At 32.7% G+C, this 21,875-nt stretch overlaps 1 protein-coding gene across 5 annotated transcripts in view; it reads right to left on the reverse strand.

The window, feature by feature from the left end:
• The window catches only part of LOC100874918 (mind bomb 1), a 488,386-nt gene that overhangs the window by 231,704 nt on the left and 234,807 nt on the right, over positions 1-21,875 (reverse strand). Inside the window, exon 10 of one of the 5 annotated variants that reach the window (XM_076535740.1) lies at positions 2,967-3,096. The exons of the other annotated variants lie outside the window; for them this stretch is intronic. Coding sequence (XP_076391855.1) covers positions 2,982-3,096 — 115 coding nt within the window. The 3' untranslated portion in view covers positions 2,967-2,981. Of the gene's footprint in view, positions 1-2,966; positions 3,097-21,875 lie in introns of those variants that run through there. 5 annotated transcript variants of the gene reach the window in all.

The following is a 21,875-nucleotide window of genomic DNA, read 5'->3' on the forward strand; positions in this document are numbered from 1 at the left end:
TATCAGACGGCTACAGGTTAATTTATACTAGACTGCAACGTCAGCGTGCCTAAAAAAAGTAACTAACGTTCCGACCTCATATGCAAATCGCACACACAAGTATACATGAGTACGAGGGAAATGGACTCAGAAAGGGGTTAGTTAAATTTGTCTTACGATCATGTTAAGCTTTTGTATAAATAGACATTAACAGGTTGACCTGTGATGGTTATATCGGCGCTACAAATTCGATTAAATTAATTATATATATAAAAAGCGGACGAAAGGATCGTTAATTTATCACTTATCATTAACGTTGAGATAATGATAAGTACCAACAGATTAAAAAAATAAAGATTAAAAATTATAATATGTTCTTAATAATCTTTACCTATAATATTAAGAAGCTTCCTCTTAATAATCTGTGTTATAAAATTCTGTTCATAAATACACCAACCCTTTTGTTTTCATTAATTTTTCAGCTGAAAATTATTCTCCTTCATTCACTAATTCATAGTTGTAAAAAAGAAATAATATAAAAAGAATTAGGCGTGTTAACGTGAATATTCAGCTTATTTCCATCAAAATTAATTTCTATATGTTTCATAAATATACCAACTGTTTAAGAAAATCTCTTTCATCGTGTTCCATGCACAAAAATACGGAACTTAATTGATCGTGTTCCCACCGACATGAATTATATCGAATTCGATGTGGCATACTACCGATAAGATTTAATACTATATTTTCGCCTACACTGTTCCATGCGTGAGCTGCCACAAGTTTTAACTCATCTACATTTGAATATGTACGATCATTTGAAAAAGTCGTTCGTACCAATATTCTCAATTAATTTTCTGTGGAATTAACGTCAGGCAGGTCACTCAAATAACCGAATGTTATTTTCGATAAACCGTTTTAATGCGCAGTTTTATTAACCGATGCATTATCCTATATGAAAATTAAATTTTCGTCCCGTCCAATAGGACTTTAAATAATTTTCTAATGTATCAGTATAATTACTGTTCATTTTGTAGTAAATAAATGTTATAGCACTTTTCCTGTGAATCGAAAAACACGGCCAAACCAAAACCGAGCCACCACTGAAGTTCCATTCCGAACAATATTTCACATCCTTTCGCGCCAACACAAATTAAAATCATCTGGTCCATTTAGATTGAATTTTTTCCGTCACTAAATACAATCTACAAAAAACAAACTGCAACTACAAAACGTTTCTTATAAAATAAATATTTTCACTAACATTTCCCCAATTTGCACTCGTGTTTGCTTTAGCGAATGAGTCTCGGTGATTTATCTTCGTTTTTTAGTTCTAGTGTCACTGTTTTCGATCTAACAATGAAGAGAGATACTACGATGATTTTGAAAATGATTTTTGCAATATTTCAGTTGTAATGATTTTATAGCGGAGCCAATGATTTGAGCTAGAAGTTAATTGTAGAATTTTACGTTTATTTCGAGGAGACATTTTTAGATAGAGATCCAAATGTTTTTTCATATCATGATTAGGACTTTTACTAATATAATTGATAGTATCACTATTTGCCATTATGTGAAAAGCATTCATCATAGCTATTTCTCTCTTAAAATATTTTATCCGCGAGGCATTTCATTTTCTAATCTTTATAAACAAATTTTACGAACGTAAAATACAAACAGAGATAACGCAGTGAATTTACTTTTAAAGCTTGGTTGATGCCAACATAAAGAGAATATACAACGCTTGTATATTTACGTCTGAAAATTAAGTTTTATGTAACCCAGCTCTGTGTTTATGTAGGTACATTTTCTTCTTGAACACACTTTATTCTTTACACACTACGAATTAGTATCTAACACACTGACCGCCATATTAAGATAATTGAAAATTAGATAGTATTTCCATTTTTAAGAAATCTTACCAAATATTTTTACAGTATTTTGTTATATGTGTTTTCTATCGTTCTAAGAAATTGGTGCGAATATTTTCTGTTAGGAAGGTGAAGAAATTTTTGATAATGCAGATGTTAGATCTGTATAAAGATTTACGGTTAAATTGTTAAAGAATACTGACCGCAAAAACTCAGATAATTGATATGAGGGTTTGATATACATGTAATGTACTATAGCATGTCTGATAAGAAATATGAAATGTGAAATGTGAATTTAGGGAATACTGAAAAAGTCTTACCAAGGACTCAGATCATTCAACATATGGGGGGTTAGTATGCAACACATTAATACGTAGGTACCATTCGTTCATAAGATGAGCTACAATAAAATTCTAAAAGAAATACAGCAAAGATTAATTAAATAAGAAATCATATTTTATACATATTTTCATCAACTATAAGTTGGTTTCGTTAATCATTTTCATTAATCAGATCGAAAAGCAAGGTAGATTTACATCTCTCTATTTCTGGATGTCATCTTGTAACAGTATAATGTACATGGTATTAGTGTAACATAATTGACTTCGCTGTAGAGACATCACTAATGCATTATGCGCAAATTACTGGCACATGTCGAGAATGGGTTATGGACTGCTTCTGAAGGAGTACTATATTGTTATTTATGCACCACAACATCCGATCAGGAATGTGAATATCCACTGTAGTGGTCAACCTGTTAAGTTCCGAATACAAAGCTATAGCATGTTAATCGACAAGTTCACTCGATCGAGAAGCAGAGAAAGATCGTCGGCGCTTCTTGTTGCTTGTTCGTAATTATGTGAAACAATGGAAGAGTAGCTCGCAAGCTGGCATAGGTATATTGAAAAATTCCACAGGCTTTCCCTGTTCCCCGCCGAAAGAAGCTGGCCAGCGAGCAGCCACGACAGAGATTGATGCGGGGAATGCAATTTCCTTCAGGCTCAGCCGCGTTTATCCTCCGATGCACCTTTTCCGTACGTCCCGATCTCTCCCGCGCCAACTTGCGCATTTGTATTAATACGATCAAGCTGGATTCGAGAGGAAATTCTTCGGGATCGAAGGATGCTAAGCTCACGGAAGTGTGCCGGCAATCCTATTATCTTCGGCCTGCTCCGTTCGCTCTCTCGTTGCGAGCTGAATCGTAGCCTGGATCTTCGATATTGATTCGGCCGACTGAAAGAGTTTCCTGAACGAAAACACAGTGGGGGGAATAAACAGTCTTATATCGAACGAAATTACGAAACGGTTAAGAATAACGCTTGATAAATGACGAAGAAACCGTAAGCGATGAGCGATGGAATGCGATATAGGCAAAAGCTAGAAATGCGCGGGTGAACAATAAGGGGAGCATGATTAACGAGGAACAAACGATCAAACGATAAATTTTTATTTTGCTTGTAACTTTGTGCGGTCGATGCGGGGTCACTTTTGACCTATATCTTTGTGGAAAAAATTTGGATATATAGATGTGAAAGGTAGAGAGGATATACTTGTAATAGGGTGGCGAAAGTTAGCTCATTAACCTACAAGTTTTTGGGCAGCGTCAGTCAGACTTAATTACTACTGTACTGTTAAAGAACATTGAAATGGTAGGTATATTTTGGAGTTAGTGATCTTCAATTATACAAGTTATAATTGGTATCGAATTCAAAACTTATGCGATTTAGGTTCGTCACATTATGACTGTAACATGCGACACGAGTCTGACTTGATGTCATAAACCAAGGGGTTAAATATTACAAATTTTACTGCTATTAATACTTAACCATAGTGTATATTATTATCCACGATATGGGTACACCATATATGGTGTCATTTAAATTTCACTTATATTACTTACTCTTCGTTTGTATCACATTAATCATATTAATTAAGAATAACTTCGTACATGTACCTAATTGAAAATATTAGTATTAACTACTCGGAACTATAACTAACAAATGTTTCAAAATATTGTGATATTTGGTAAAACTTGTTAAAACTGAAACTACTGCTAAATCTCATATCCAACTGCTTCAGTGTGGCAGTCAACAAGTTTGTTTACTTACCTAATTAAAAATACTCGTATTAACTATCTGGAACTACAAACAACAAATGTAACAAAATATAGTGATAACGTTTGATAAAATTAAAATAGTAACTAATCAAATTTTCAACTGCTTCACCGTGTTAAAATAAAAGAAATAAGTGATGGAAGCTTGTATAAACGTACGAAACGCGTTGCATTGATATATATAATATGCTATAAACAAATATCAATACTTCGTTTATTTGCCAGTATAACAAGCGTCCGCTGCAATTAAATATCTAAATCAACAATAAATAATAACAAGTAATAATACCAATGAAATTTAAAGAATATAATATTCGTTCTCGAATAATTATCTAAACATTACGTAGCATAAGTTTACACAATCGAAGCACTATTATGATACTGTCAATATTTAACAATTAAATCCATCACGGATAGAACAGTTTATCGCAAAATATAATCGAATAATTTCATACTTATTTCCCCCTTTTTAGATTAAAAATATACACATATTTTGTAGAAGATATAGTCTCCGTAAATCGTAAAAATCACTGAAAATTATGTGATTCACAAGATTGCTCCTTTATCGTAATACTTAAGAATTCTGTAACTACGAAATCTGTAAAATTTTGACGATTCAAATTTTGCTTAAAGAAATTAAAAATAGCTTTTTGACCGAGAGTGTACTTCTGCTTTCAAAAATCTCAACGAATAAGCATAGATGGACAATTAGTCAATTTGACGAGAAAGTATAATGTGTTTGAGCAAAGGGGTTGCTATTCAAACAGACAAACAAGAAAGCCGATGCTTGATTTTTCTACCTTGCTGGCATTTTACTACCATCGCTCGTAAACTCGGCGATTCGCTGCGTTTATGCTCTTGCGGAAAAGGTATTTTGCACGCGATTAAGTTCTTCTATGCGCAAACAACTCGCTGAGACACGAACAATTAAACGCGATCATCGAGCGGAAAACAGAACGGGGCTTTTCAATTTCCCGGTAACAATAAGCAACACCCGATACGTCCGATATACAGCTTGGATTTATCTGTTAGACGATGCTGAGTCGTACTAACTATTGTTAATCCTTTGTAAATTTACTTGATCCGTTGGTTAATGGCTCGCGTGTTTGCGTTTCCTATTGAGCACACACGTATACAGTTAGATGTAAGTCATGCACGCGAATAACGAATTGTCAAATTGCTAAACGTATCATTGTCGATATAATTTATCGTTGGGCAATGACAGAAGATAGTAATCGTCAATTGGACATGTTTGCATAACAAACTGCTAGATATTTAGTTTATCGATTTAAATACGAGGTAAACATGGAATCGCGTCGAGATACGTTCGAATTTATTACATATGGCTAAAGAGCAAAAGTAGATTTGTCAATTTTAGTGTCGTAATGTACGATCTACCGGTAAATGTACCGGGTGTTCTAATTTAAACGCATGACCACGCTATTTGCAGAGTTTGATTGATAGAAACGGTTTAATCGAAATAAACTTCAACTTAATATCAACAGATGTCCTGAATAGCATCTTATATAATTTTATATTTTAATAATTACCATTCATACGATATGAGAACATAAATATTCGTTTAAAAAATTAAGATCCATATGGTGGTGCAATTATAGACAGTTTACCTCTTTCAGATATACAAACGATACTTTGCATACAATAAATGGCGGTTTCAAACATGAAAAAAATATTTTATGAAATAAAATTCAATATTTAATAAGATAAATAATGTGCAAATAATATTTTTCTATCTAGACCATTCAGTGTTATCAAAGTTGTTGATGTGTATAAATGTCAAGTTTAATGAAGATAAAAATGTTAAACATGGAAATTTCAACGCAACTGGATTTTGAAGTTATAAAATTTCCGACCTTTCAAACTTCTAACATTTTAAAAAATGTATGACTGATGCTGATATTAAATTTGCAAAATTATAAATACTGATAGAAGAAAAGTTGGAAAACCAAACAGTTGAAAATTTTGAAATTCATAAATTTTTTGAGATTTGAAATATTGAAAATGCTAAAGCTTGACAGTTTACAAATTTCAGAAATTCGTAAATTTATAAATTTAATAATTTGAATGTCACAGAAAATTGGGAATACGATAAATTCTCAAATTAATAAATTGGCAAATTAATTAATCGATGAACTAATAAAGTGATAAATTGATAAATCAATGAATCGATGAATCAATAAATTGAACAATAGCAAAACTGAAGAATCTAAGAGTCGACAAATCAAACGATTAAAAAGTCAAAAAATCAATGTCTATTCATAAATTTGATTGTTCGACAATTTCGAAAATCAAGCATCCTGAAAATTTGTAAATTTGAAATATTCAAAAGTGCTTCACATTCACCCTACCACGCGTATTTTTCAATTATTTTGCAACTTTAACTATCCTGAAAGCAATTACTATGCGATACGACGTTGCAATTATTTTTATGTGCTTTCCTATATAAACGTTTTTGCACATGGTATTAGTGGGAAGTTATCGATGTCCCTTCGATCATCATCACCGCAAGAAACTAGCTACTTAGCCAACACCCAGGACGCGAAGACCGATATCCAATCAAGCGTAGCAAGAAACGAAAGATCGATGGCGAAGTTCGCGGGCAAGTACCAATCATCGGCGAAGTCGTACAATACTGGGAGCGAATCGAGGAAGAAAATGCGGTCGATTAGTCGATAATACGAGTACCGTGCACCACGTGGTCGTAAAGAGAGCGGACTAGAGCAAGGATATCCAGTAAGCGACAAACAAACAAACAAACGGGGGGGAAAAAAGGGAAGAAACGCGCGCAAATTCGATTCCTTGGATCGTGAAGCTCGAAACACGCTAACTTAGCAGCAAACTCTGGCTCAATCAGACCCTTGTTAACTCCAGCTGCTGTTACTGCGGATATTGAAGTATTGATTTCGTTCCTCTCCCTGGAAAGTTTATACCGGCATTACGGATTTCATGCCTCCTCCTCTATCCACCCCCTTCTCACCCTCTCGCTCCTTCGCCGGCTTTCTCCCTTTCTCTGTCTCTGTTTCTCTTCCCATTCAACCCTCTACCACCATCTAGCCCCCTCCCCCCTCTTCCCTTTCGACTTTCCCTTCCTTGCAAGCACTGCAGACCGACCCTCTGCAGTAGATATTTGCATTTCAATCGGTTGATTAAAAATCTATAATTATGCCGCCCCGTCGGTAAGAAACGAACAGAGGAAAAAAAACTTTTCGACGTACCCGCCATTCCTCTGCTCGCGATCAGCGTTTTTCGGGCTACTTTTGCCGAGACATCCTTTTGTTCGAGATCGGCGCATCTATTCGCGATCAAGACCCATCCCCCCTAAATTCCACTCCTACCAGGCATCCACCGTTCGTTGCACTATCGACAGACACGATGTTCGAGATGCTCTCGTAATAAAGAATCCACGGATTCTTTGTCAACTCTCAATGGTGATTTCGAGGATGTCTTACGACTGGTATTGACCGATTCAACGACATTATTCCACGCTACAATGAGCTATGTGTCCCAGTTACTTAAGATGCATAATTTATGTGTATCAATTAAAATGTACTGCTGTTTGAATGTCTATTCTGAAAATCAATGTCTAACGTTACAAAGAAATTCTTTCTAAATGAAATAATTAAATTCATCATTGTGTTGTTTTCTATAAAGCAAAGAATTTAATTTTTCACTATGTTATGTCTTTTAGAAACGAAAAAATATTAATCCTTGTTATGTTGTTTTTCATAAAGAAAAGAAGTTTGTTCTTCGTTATGATATGTCTTTTATAAATAAAATAAATTAATTCTTTGTTGTGTTATATTTTTTATAAATGCAAGAAATTAATTGTTTACTTTGTTATGTTTTTCATAAATAAATAAACTTAACTCCTCGTTATGTTATGTCTTTCAGAAATAAAAAAATATTAATCCTTGTATTGTTTTTCATAAAGAAGAGAAGCTCATTCTTCGTTGTGTTATGTTTTGTACAAATGCAAGAAATTAATTCTTTATTACGTTATACTTTTTATAAGTGAAAGAAATTATTCTTTGTTATGTTATGTTTTTCACAAGCAAAAACAGTTAATTCTTTATTATGTTATGTTTTTTATAAATACAATAAATTAATTCTTCATAATGTATTTAAAGAAATAAAAACACATATTTTTGTATGTATCGCGTAATTCTACCAAATGTTGCAGATATATTTCAGTGCCCCGAATTTACATTAACAAAATTATTATAACAGCAAATTGTATGTAGATTAAAAACCAGGTCTGAATATTTAAAAACTTCCTTTACGTATAAACTCAAGTAATATTGTTTGTGATGTTATACCGTGTAGCGGAAGATAAAAGTGTAATGTAGGTACATTTAAAATTCTAGGAGTTATAAAATGTAGGTCGTTGAATGTATCTGTTCCTCACCTTCATCGGTAATCAAACTTGCTTTCTATTCATCAATGCTAACGATTTGAAGTTTTGGTAAAATCAGAACAGCTTCTGAAATGTTAGCGTGTCTGTTAAATATGGTACATAAAAACCCTAAATTCTACAAACAATATTACTTAAAATAAAAATGAAATTATTTTAAGAAATAGTTGTGGGCATAGAAAAGTTAAAAATTATTTTAAAATTTGTTTAATGTACCAGACAAAATGTCAGAAAGAAACATTTAGAGTTTATTCAAGCAACTTCTTTTAAATAATATTTCTTTTAATGATAATTCTTTTTAATACAAGAATTTAAGAATTTTTAGTTAAAGAATTTAATTTTATTTACGTTTATGAGAAGTCTGTCAAAAATACTATGAACGGTAATTTCATTTTTAACAAATTTGATCAACTTTGTTATTATTTAATTATTAAATATTGTAATACTTTTACAACAAATAACTATCATGCGTATATCACTATCGTTTAAAATAATGATTATGAAATGATTCATGAAAATGTTCCTCATAAAATAATTAGCTCCAATATACTCGTACATCATTTAAATGGCGATCGACATGTTAACAAAAACTTTACGGATATACAATTTCAACAATTAACAATTTTAGCAATTTAAATCTGTAGTTTTAAAATCTTTTAAATCCATGTATTTGAAATAAATACACCATTGTTCCACTATTAAAAAAGAATCGTACCAATGTAACTGAACGGAATAAAGAGAACGAAATCTAATTGATCAACAAATGAAACGTATCTAAAATTAGAGAGGACGACAGTTTAGGGTTAGCGTTTAATGTCTGTCAACCCAAATTTCCCCTCGAAAGCCGGTCGTTGATCACCGTCAGAAAGAATAATCGGGTAATCCTCTCTTCGAAGAAACACGCTTCGTCTATCCATTTGAGCTGCGTCGAAACAAACGAAGCATTTCCCTCATTAGAACAGACGACCCTTCCGCCCCTTGCTACAATAATCATTTTCGCGGACGAGCTAGCTTCCAAATAATTCCGTGGTAATTTTAGAGAAACCGAGCACGACAGCAGCCCAGTATCTTTTCGTGAACGAAACTTTCGTTGAAAAACATCGAGAAGAAATTGTTAATCGAAGTAGAAGGGAAATAATGATGAAAGAAACCAAGAAACAATGAGGAGAATAATCATTTTTTTGTTACTTGCTTGATTGTTGAAAGAAGCGTTATTGTGAATAATGATGAGCAAAAAAAATCTAAAGAATAATCATAAAAGTTCATTTTTTATAGAATTTTGCGAAATGTCAGTATTTAGCTGCAGTGCTATAAATTTATACATTTGAAAATTTAATAATTGCGGGTTTATAAATTTATAAATTGGACAATTTAATAGTACCAAATTTATAAATTTATGAATTTGGAAATTTGGTAGTTGAAAATTTAAAAACTTATGAATTCAAAAATTTAATAATTGTACATTTATATATTTATGAATTTGAAAATTTGATAGCTGCAAATTAGAAAATTTGGAAATATAAATGTACACAACTTTGTCCTCTAGCAAATTATATAACAGCCAAAATTAATTCGCAATGATGTGGTGAATTCAAATAATGGTATTCATAGTACGGGTTGGACAGTGCCCTACCCGTCAAAATGGGAAATTAATTAGTTGATTAATTATTAGTCCCTTGATTACACTCCGCGATATGTGGCTATACAATAGTCAAAGGTGAAACAGGTATTATATAGCATTACTCTTTCATGTCTTAACCATTATTTAGAAAATTCTTTAAATAATATACCAATGCAAATTATATCAATGCAAAACAATGCGAATTAAAACTTTATATACTTAAATACGAATGAGATAAATTAGTATACATAAATTATCCTTATACGTATAAATTCATCTTCCCTTTTATTCGAACATATACAGAAATCTAATGAAATTTAATCACAATTAAATTTAAAATTGCAAATAAAGTTACAAAAATCTAATGAAATTATTGCATTGACCTACAATTCTTAAACATTTATTCACATCAATCGCGCCATTTTCTTATTCATCCAAATGGAAAGCAATTTTAAAAATTACCATTTCCCTTTGCTATGCAAAAACGTTTTAGAAAATTGAATTTTTTAATGTGATCGGTGAAGGCTGGATTTGCCTCACATAATGATACACTGCGATAAAATTCCTATTTCATTCGGGTAAGTTTCATTTACGCAGCGACCCATATTCGCCCGCGTTTCACTGGTTCAGCTTTCAATAACAAATTTATCGAACGACTTTAAATTTCAAAGGGATTTAGTTTGAGAAATTCCAACCTCTCCATCTTTAAAATTGAATTTAAGTTCGTCCCGGCACAGCTGTTGACCAATTTTTTTTTTCGAACCCTACGCTCGCTGTTTACGAACGCCACTGAATTTGATTTATTGGGAAAGTATAATATTTTTCGTTCACGGAAGATCATCTTTTCCTGCGATCGTTAAATATTTATTAAAGAAATTCTGATACCACTCGGCTGAGTGTTGCACTAAACTGCATCTACTACGAGTGACAGTATTTTTTTAACGCTTCGTTAATTTTTGATAATTCGAAATGAGAAAATAATCTTTAAAAAGAAAAATTCGAATTGCAAAAATACGATCACGATTCTTAACACTGAAAGAAAATTATACGCAATTAATTATATTGCAAATTTATAATTTTTAACTTTGAAAATATGAAAATATTAAAACTTACGACTAATATTTATAAAACGTTTAAAAACATTAATGAACATAATGAACACTTACCTCCACTATTTCTAATACACAACTAATCCCAACTCGTCTGAACTTTGCAAACAAAACACGAAGACATCACAAATTTCAACTTATTCATATAAATTGTAAAAAATATAATTATATCTAAAGAATTATAAAGACATAATATATAAGAAATTATACTTTTACGGTACAAAATAAAATTAACAGAAAAGAGAATCAAATTTCCAGGTATTTTTTATTAGAAAAGCAGAAACAGTACTTGATATCTTTATCGATTCGATTAAAGCAAGAAGACCACGAAATTTTCGAAAAGAATGTCGAGTGCCCGTAAAAATTCGAGGAACCCGAAAATCAGCGCGCAATCAACGATCAAAAGTGTCGTCGCGCTAATACGAGCCATTTCCAGCTAGCACGTTAAATCGCACGGAGAACTAACGTAATTAATTCTCTTCCCACCCAATGTGAGCCCGTATATCGTCCTTGGAACAAGTGGCATATATCTCAAAAGTTTAATCCATCTTGGATGCATAGCTTCGCCGGTTTAGGAGACGTCACGCCGGTGCAAGCGAAACCAGAAACCGGCAGCCGCACAATTGGGGTGCGATGCTCAGTTGATTAAACGCAGCCTGAACTGTTGGTGCATAACATGGAAAGCCAGGAAACAGCCAAGCCAAGACAGCGTTTCCTACCTCTCGTTTCGTCCTGAACACCTACTGTTCCTATCCCCCTTCATAGTCATCTGCCGGTTGTTCCGACATCGTCTTTTACTAGTTATAATTTTCATGTTTCGCCTGGACGAGTAATCAACAAACGTGTGATTACCGCCTGATTCGATAACAGATGATTCTTTTTGAAGAAACAGTAGAACAAGGTTAAGAATGGGGACTGAATATTTCTAGCATTATTTTTGGTGACTTTTTGGATCTCTAACGGAAAAATAATCTGGAGGTTCTTGTTTATCTTATGGTTTATTGGTCAGGGGAGATAGGGATAGTAGATGTTTGGTTTCCAAGGATGATTCTTTTCGAAGAAACAGTAAAACAAAGTTAAGAGTGGAGTCTGGGGACTGAATACTTTTAATATCACTTTTGGTGATTTTTTGGATCTCTGGCGGAAAACTGATTCGGAGCTCCTTGTTTATCTTATGGTGCATTGATCAGGGGGGATAGGAATAGTAGATGTTTGGTTTCGAAAAATGTACAAAATACGATTTCTCTTAGCCGGCATAATGAACCCAGGAAACTATATTTAAGTCATGATTTCATTTGCAAAATATTCTTTCTACACTAATGTAGGTCAGTGCAGAGACCAATTGTATAGTTCATCCTTAACCCTTTGCGGACTGAATATTTGGAAGCACACATGTTTTCGGACGGCAATTTGCCGACATCCGTCCGCAAAATGTTAAAATTTCAGAAGAGAACATACAAGTTTTAATAAGAGAAATTTTTCACGCCCATTTATTCCAAAATTGGACTCTGATCCAACATAGATTAATGTTAGATTAGATTTAGAAGTTACATTACTGTAACATGCTATAAACTGAGCAACATGTACTTATTTAATATTTAGCGTATGAATCATGTTACATAGACATAGACATAAAATATAAGTCTCCCTAAAATGGCAGAAAATATCATAAAATGTCATATTATATAGAAAATTCTGAATATGAGAAGACCTAAAATTTGAAAAGAATTATAAAGTAATTCTTGTTTGATCAGAAAAAATGTTATTTCTATTTTTGTACATAGAATCCAGTCAATCTGTTCACATTTGTATGCAGCGTAGTGCTTTTGTAATATTTTTCCACTGAATAGTAAAGGTTGTTACCAGCTATTGAATTTTGTTTTTTCAAAGTAAAAATTGCTATTTTATTTTTGACATATAGTTTTGGCAGATTAATCGTGTTCGACATGTGTACACGTCAATCGAAATCTTTCGCATAGTTGACGTTAACGAACTGTTATTTTTTTACTGTATAAAAGTGTAATGTTTCTATTGTACTTTTTTTGTAAAAGTTATAATAGGAATATCTATTCTGCATTTGATGTGTATATTTATCGGTAGAGTTTAATTATGCATCGAAGATTTTAGAAATTGAATTCCGCCATATTCGATACATGATACTTATTTGAACATTATGGCGTTGCAGGAATCGTGACAAATATTAACATCATTATACGAATGACAAATTGTACAAATTTTATATTGACGAGTAACACGAACGGTTTGTAAGAAAAGAGATTCTATTTGGCGTGCGAAACTATAAAAATTTTAGTAAATTTGATGAGGTCAATTACAAGACGCTCGTTTTTACGCGCGAAACGAAATAGTTACAAAATAAAGCGATGTTAGCGCCACGATGGATAAAGTAGAACGACTCGGTCGGTATTCAAAGAACGATTTTTGAACATAGGTATCAAGTAAGAAGTTTGTTTTTGATACGTTTCGTCAACTTATGGAACGTCGATAACCTTTAATTTTACTTTTATTAGTTTCGTGCATTGAGCACAATTTAAAAGCTGAAATAGCCCAAGTGTGTTTGATATAATTTAAAATATTTCTAACTGCAGAAACGATATTCAATTTATTTTATATTTAATTATAATACTTGAGAAACACCATTTATGCAATTCCGGAAACCTAACTATATAATTACATAATAATTTACTGCTCATTTACATTCTGTGTATGAGAGAGAGATTTGAAGAAATCATGACGCTTCAGTGGTATATATTATTGATTCCAATTAATTATTATATTGACTAATTAATAATTAACTGTCATTACCATCATCATTGTTTTCGAACATTTGAGAATACGTTTCTGACATTATCAATAATAAATAGAACTCCTGTCACATTCAAAATCAATTTTGCAACTATCAAAATAACTGCAAAAATCTATATCTCCAAGATTATTGTATACTCTAAATATACTTAACCACAATATGTTTTCATGACAGTTAACATTAAGTAGTATGTGTTACTACAGTTAACAACAAGCAACTAATAAATGGTCCCAGGTCAATTTCAAAATAAACAGGTCAAAAGACACATTGTACATTTTCTGTCTGCCCATAAAAGTATATATATGCCAACATTTTACTCGTATTCATTATTCTGACACTCGCCAGTTCGAGAGATATATGAATTTAACTGAGGAGGGTTAGACAGGCGGAAGATGAGTTGCCGGTTGTTGGTTAAAATTTTAATCAAGACTTTTATGTCTGCACGACTGCAGTCTTGAAAAAAGGACGTAAGAAGAGCGGAGGTGAACTATTCGTAACAGGCAGCATCCAGTGGCAGCTTCTTTCCCCATAAAATGCATATTGGATATTTTTAAGGCTGCACTAGGGGTTCCCCCGAGGGCGATTAGCTGTTTTTAGGAGTATCAGCTTCGAGAGGGAGGCATCTCTGTCAAATCCAACCACTTCGTTGCCACGAGAAAGGAGGAAAACTTCAACGAAATATTACACGTGTTCCTTTGTAACGTCCATCAGTTATTGAGTTTCGACAGGGAACTTTATCAAAAATCTATTACACAGGGTGGCTCACCACATTTTGCTATCTAGAGTTGCATCATTATTATTACTCATAGCAAACAATGTTTCAGATGAAGTTGAATGGTTTTGAGAGGGGCATATGCTGGTGGTATATTTTTTTGTAGGTGGTCGTGTAAAGGACATATGAAGGTCATTAATGTTTTTTTAAATGGAATCATATATTTTTATTGCATCAGCTGATACTCCTTCATATTCTTTATAAAAAAATATTAATCTATTTATGTGAAAAAATCATTAGTTTAGGAGGTATTTTAATTTGAATGTCTATTTACAGAAAAGGTTCAATGTGGCGACCATTTGCATCAGAACACTTTCTGAATCGAGATATTAATGACTACTAACATTCCGTAGGGTATAATCTTTCTGCATATGTAGCACTTTTTCCCAGCTTCAAAATAAACTGATAACATGTCTATCTTTTCTTCTTTAGAATACTTCATTATTTAGTGATAATTCACCGTATCGTCGTATTCATTGTATTGGAGACATAACAGAGACAAAATATAACTGTTACTGCGTAACAAACAAAAACAAAAACTCGCAATTCGTTTGGTGACACGTGACCTCTCAAAGTATGTAGAAAAAAATTTGCTGTTCAGTTAGGGCAATTCATAATATTGACCAGAAAGTCACGATTTCCCAGCAAGTTAGAATTAAAATATCTCCTAAACTAATGATTTTTTTACATAAATAGATTAATACGTTTTTGTAAAGAATATGAAGGAGTATCAGCTGATGCAATAAAAAATATATGATTCCATTTAAAAAAACATTAATTACCTTCATATGTCCTTTACACGTCCACCTACAAAAAAAATACATCACCAGCACATGCCCCTCTCAAAACCATTCAACTTCATCTGAAGCATTGTTTGTTATGAGTTATAATAATGATGCAAATCTAGATGGCAAAATGTGGTGAGCCACCCTGTATACCATGTTTCGAAACAATTTAGTCATTATTACATAGAAACTATATTCATGCTCAAAACTGAGAGCTATGAGGCAGGTCAATGATAAGTAATGTGGTACATAGGTTGACAAGACCTCAAGAGGATGTAACTAATAAAATATACATAAAGAAGTTATTACATGAACGAAAAAGCAAGACTTTGATCTACCCTACTTCTTTTCCATCCTGGTTGTCTAATGTCTGAATATTAAATAAATATAAATATGTAAATAATTAGAAAATGTTGAAAGAATATTAGTTAGAGGAAAGAAAGGATAAGATTAATAAATAATAGAAGTAAATGTTCAGAAGGGTGGAACAAAGAGGGGAAACAGTGCGTTTCGGCGCAGTCAAACTCTCCTCATTGCTCCCGAAGAAAATTGGGGTGGTCTGATGGGGTTGGTATCGTGTGAAACGAAAAGGTAAAGGGGGATGCGTGTGCGGGGCCGCTCGAGCAGGAAGGGTCTCTTTAATGAATCCAAAGTAGCTGCTGTTTCGTTTCGCCTTGGCGGGTACGCCGCTCGCGAAATGTCCTAATCTGCAAAATGTCCTAAAGTGCTGATGCGGAAGACCGTATAAATTCTATGAGGCGTGAGACTCCCCCCAAAAACCCTGGGCGTCAGAGAATAACGATCCGTCGTACGTACTACGTACGTGTGCGTCTGTAATTGAGGAAGGAAAAGGAAGGAAAATCAAGGGGCCGGAGAGAAATTGTTGGAAAGGAACAATTTTTCTGAGAAATGAATACTTAAGGAAAAGAATAACTATGATGCAAAAATGAAATTTAAAAGAGTTGGATTAAAAACGATTTGAAACCGAAAATAACTTCTGAAAATTACGAGGGAGACATTCAGGAATTTGTTATTCGAGACTTTTCATTCCTTTTTACGACTTTTAGAGGATGAATAATAGTAGGGATACAAAATGCATTATTTCGCTGCCCAACGGCTGTAAGGCACTTTTTTAAAGGGTTTATCTAGGGCGTTTTTGAAGGGCTCGAGGTGGTTACAGAAATAAATCTTTTCATATTCTCATAATTCATCAATTTATAACATTTTTAAGTTTTTAAATTTTTTTTGATTTGCAAATTTAAAAATTCATAAATTAAGCAATTAGTGAATTTACCCATTTACTAATTTGTCAATTTATCAATTTACCACTTTAACAATTTGTCAATTTACCAATTTGCGAGTTACTTAATTTTTTAATTTAACAATTCTTATTTAGTAATTTACTAATTACTAATTTATGAATTAACTAATTTTCCAATTTACCAATATAGCTGTTTAGTAATTTAGTAATTTACTAATTCACCAATTGACTAATTCATCAATTCACCAATTTACCAATTTACCAATTTACTAATTTACTAATAGACCAATTCACCAATTCACCAATTCACCAATTCATCAATTCATCAATTCACTAATTCATCAATTCACCAATTCACCAATTCACCAATTCACCAATTCCCCAATTCCCCAATTCCCCAATTCCCCAATTTCCAATTTTCTAATTAACCAATTCCCCAATACACCAATTCACCAATTTACCAATTTACCAATTTACCAATTTACCAATTTACCTATTTACTAATTTACTAACTAAAATTTATAAACATAAAAATTTGAATTTCTCCATCGTTCAAATCTTGAAGAGATTAAGTCGTTCAAATCTTTTAGATTAAATTAATGTATTTATTTTAATTCAGTACTACCATCTTTAGGTTTCATCCTATAAAACTTTACAGTGAAAATTGAAATGTTGTAGGAAGATACAACAAAAAATCGTAATTACAGAAAGCAAGGAATATTTTTAATGGTTTCATTAATTCTGAAATTCGCGATCTAAGTATACTTATATATGGCATATTTGCAACAAAATTTTGATATGTATCTGTTTTGAAATATACACATATATAAAAATTGTTAACAATGAATATAATTTTTGTAGTCCAAGATCCACATAACCCATTAATGGTTTAGATGTGCTACATTTTAATTTACTAAAATTCGTCTTGCGTTTAAGGTTCACTACTACATAGAAGTTGCACAGCTAGATTGTCCCTTGGCACTTTTCGTAAAGACTTTGAATTAACTGGAACGGGGAAAAAGGGGTTCTCGTGTTTGCAGTAATTAAATAGCGACGAGCTTGAATTCCCTTTGTGAGCGACAAGACTTGTTACACGAAAGTTTGACTGTGTTACGCATTGATACAATTATCATTCTGCAAATGGAACGAAGAACAGCGTAATAAATCTCTATTAACCATTTGTTAATTATCGTTTTTGTTGCAGACGAATACCATTCTTCGTATCTTCCAATACTGAAATTAATTTTCAAGCGTATTGACGTATTTTGAAAATATTTGTCTTTGAAAATTATATTGATAATTAGTCTTTTCAAAGACTAATTCAAAAATTGAGAAATTTGATCATTTGAATTTGGTATGCTGAAAATTCGATAATCGAGAAATTTGTTAAATTGAAATGTTGGAAATGTAGAAATTGAAAAATTTGATGAATTACAAATTTGGTAAATTAAAAATTTGTAAGTCTGGAAATTTGGTAAATTGAAAAGGTGAAGATATAGAAATTCACAAATTTTGTAAATTGAAAAGGTGAAAATTTAGGAATTTACAAACTTGGCAAATTACAAAGGTGAAAATATAGAAATTCAAAATTAAAAAACTTTGAAATGTAAAACTTCAGAAGTATATAAATACAGAAATATTACACTTCCACATTTTCAAATTTAATTTATGTTACTGCTATGTTGTTAAAATAGTAATATAAAATTATTCATAACTGATTACTTCGGTCAAAGTAAAAAGTGAGATATAGAAAGTGACGCCATTTATTTTTCTGTAGGACTCCAAAACGCACTACATATCCAGATGTCGCTACATATGTCAAGGCGGGAATAATGAACACATTTGATTAAAAAGTTTAGAAATTCAAATGTAAAAAGTTGGAAGTTTACAGAATTCATAAACCTCGAAATTTCCACGTAAAAATTTAATAAACGTTGAAATCCTGCAACTCAGAAATCGATTATCCATGAATGTACATATACATACAGACGCAAATACCGCATACGTGCCGCAGCCTATATGTGTTAATGGTAAAGACACATACATATTATCAGCCAATTTCATAAAAGCTAAAAATCGAGCAGCAGGAATTCTTTTAAACAACCGAGCTCGACATAGTTACAATCCCTGTATGTCGTAAAATCGAGGGTTAAGTTTTCTGTTCGAACCATCTATTTCGAGCGTGCAATCGCGTAACGGGGATAAAGGCGAAAAATAACAAAATTCTTTCGTTCCCAATTCTTGTTCACGAGCGGACGCACCCTGGGGCTCGCGTTTTATCGCGTCTGCATGTCAGGGAATATCACTTCGGGATCCTGTACGCGCAAACATAACAGCACTTCGCGATCCTTAAACCAGCCTTCTGTTTTACAACGTTCAATCTTATACCGGCCGGAACATTCGCGCAACTCATTTCGTCTTGTTAATACATACACCGAACTTTTCTTTCGACCTCGTAAACCCTGACGCTGCGTTATTTCACGTGGCACTAAAAACAACCCGGAAACTTCCGGCAACGAGCAATCCTCGAGAGCCTGTACGAAAGAAACGCGGAACAAATGGTTTTTGCTACTCTCCTCATCTGATCGTCGCTCGTTCTCGACGCTACCGTCGAATTATGAGTTATCGCGAGTTTGTAAATGATGACGTTGAATATGGAACGCGCATTACCGTTTTACAGTTGCAGTAACCATCGCAATTGCGATTCGAGTCTGTCGAGTTGGAGACTCGAGTGTTTGATATTAAATAACACGGTACGTTGCAAATTTATGCGGGGTACATGTCACGTTTCGAATAATCGGATGCAACGAGTTATTACGAACATTCGATTTTCGGCTCTGGTGGAGCACTTTTTTAGGACACTATAAAAATGTATATGGAAGTTCGATATTAAAAGAATATTTTATTTTAAAATTGTAATTGTAACTGGAAAATAAATACTTTTAAGAAATGATATTTTTAAGAAGTCATTTTTAGCAAGTTTCAGTGAGAATTTTGAGGGAAGAAAATTTTTATTAAAATTTGGAGAGAAATTTTTAATAAAATTATGATTATGATTTGACTGTAAATGAATTATAGTAGAACAAAAAATGAATAATGAATCAATAAAATTTTATTGTAATAAAATAAAAAAAGAAACAATAAATATAATAAAAAATCATAACTAAAAATTGTGATGAATAATTGAAATCTTCAGAGATATTTATAAAAAATAGGTGAGCCTCAGAATAAGGTTAATCAGAACGAATTTTATGAAAAAGAACGAAGAAAATGATTTTTCAACGATTAAGAAATTTCTGAAAATAAGTGTTAATTAAATTAGTTATTAATATCAGTAACAATATTTTTAATGTTTATTTATATGTCATCAAATCAGATCAGACTTGTTATACTTTGAACTGTTCATTTGGTATGCAAGAACCTAATACATACATCTGTGATCATTAACCTAATCTCCGCATTAAACACTCAGAATACTAATTTCTGTTTGATCATGTACGTAAATGTCGATTTGATTCAGGTACTTAGTAACATGCAATCCAATTGTGATTTCAGTCTATGACGAAGACACTTGATAAAGGTTTTAGCAACATTTTTGTGCGATATTGTTTTGTGTTAAAACTAATGATTCAACTTAAATGTTTATTCACTTCTAATCGTTCTTTCAATATATTTCTATAAAATATTTCAGCTCCTTTTTCATTGACACATATATTATATTGCAATACAGTAACATAATATTTTTGTACAGTAAATATTACATACAGTAATATAGCCCCAATAAAGATAATGATACTGATGCTAATAAAAGTACTTAATGATACTAATCATACTTGAAGATAGCCTGTCAGATGTAATATTGAATTTACAATAAAATGTATGAAACGAAAGTCGTGCATTCTTTCGCGTAGAATACGATTCCAGAATAAAAAAATATGAGTTTATGATAAAAAAGGAGATGACCTTGAAATAACCTGATAGACGCTCATGCATTAAAAAATTAGTCTTTTGTCTCCCCCACTCGGAATACTAAATGACACGTGTCAGTTTATTTCTGTTAAATCACACGTCTTCGAGATTTTTTACAATATCCTGTATAAAATATATAAGCCCTGTATAAAATAAAGTATGTATAATTAGTATCTACATAATTATATTTTTCGTTGACAATGTTTTTGAAATTGCATAACGAGTAATAAAATGCATACACAAGGTGTAACATATGCTCATATAGCATTTCAATGCATGTTGCCTCTCTTTCAAAGTTTCTCTTATTGCAACGAATGAATACTAAAAGAATTTCAGCATTTTGCTTGCGATCGTTGCATGAATGGAACAGTTTGCGGAAAGTAGTACGCGGTGTCAAAAGGCTGCGATACACGAGAGGAAATGTTAGACGTCACGATATGTAACCCATTTTCAACATCCGTCTACATCTAACAATTGTGTTTGAACGCGTTGCATCGTATCATGATTCCGTGGCTACATTCTATTCCCGCAGCGTTAACTTTACGCATAGTAAATCGGCTTTGTGAGAGACTTCTGCAAACACGCTGAGACCGCAGGGACTTGTCAAAACGCATTGCGCGAACAAATTTGCACGATGCTTCTACGATGTTAGGTCTGATGGTGCTGCGGCTTTACAGAATTCCAATCAACTTTTCTGTCCCCGTGTTGCGAACGATACTTGTTGAACCCTGTTGCGGTTGACCGCAAATACTATTTGCCACTCTGCTCTACTTGTTTCTAATTAGTCGACATCAACGTAGCATTCTTCGGCTTCGAACGCGTTCAGATGTACTATAGCGCGTCGTCGTTGATAAAAGGAAATTGTTGATTTATTAGGCCATCATATACACACAGTTGAGTATACAAAAAAGGTCTGAAGGCGTACAAAAAGGTTTAAATTTACTGTGAACATATAGATGATAGCTCGTACTTGTGTCCGAAAATGCTTTATTGAAAAGATATACGCTTTCAAAGATATTTATGATTTAGTATGGCAGTTATAGGAAAATTTCTGCTTCTACAAGAATGCGGGCTTTCATTCGTCGAGTGAAGGCCAAATTTTTTCAAATATTTCAACTATATTGGAAGTAATGGTAGAC

The sequence above is a fragment of the Megachile rotundata genome, chromosome 1 (genome assembly GCF_050947335.1).
Source record: "Megachile rotundata isolate GNS110a chromosome 1, iyMegRotu1, whole genome shotgun sequence".
Lineage (NCBI taxonomy): Eukaryota > Metazoa > Arthropoda > Insecta > Hymenoptera > Megachilidae > Megachile > Megachile rotundata.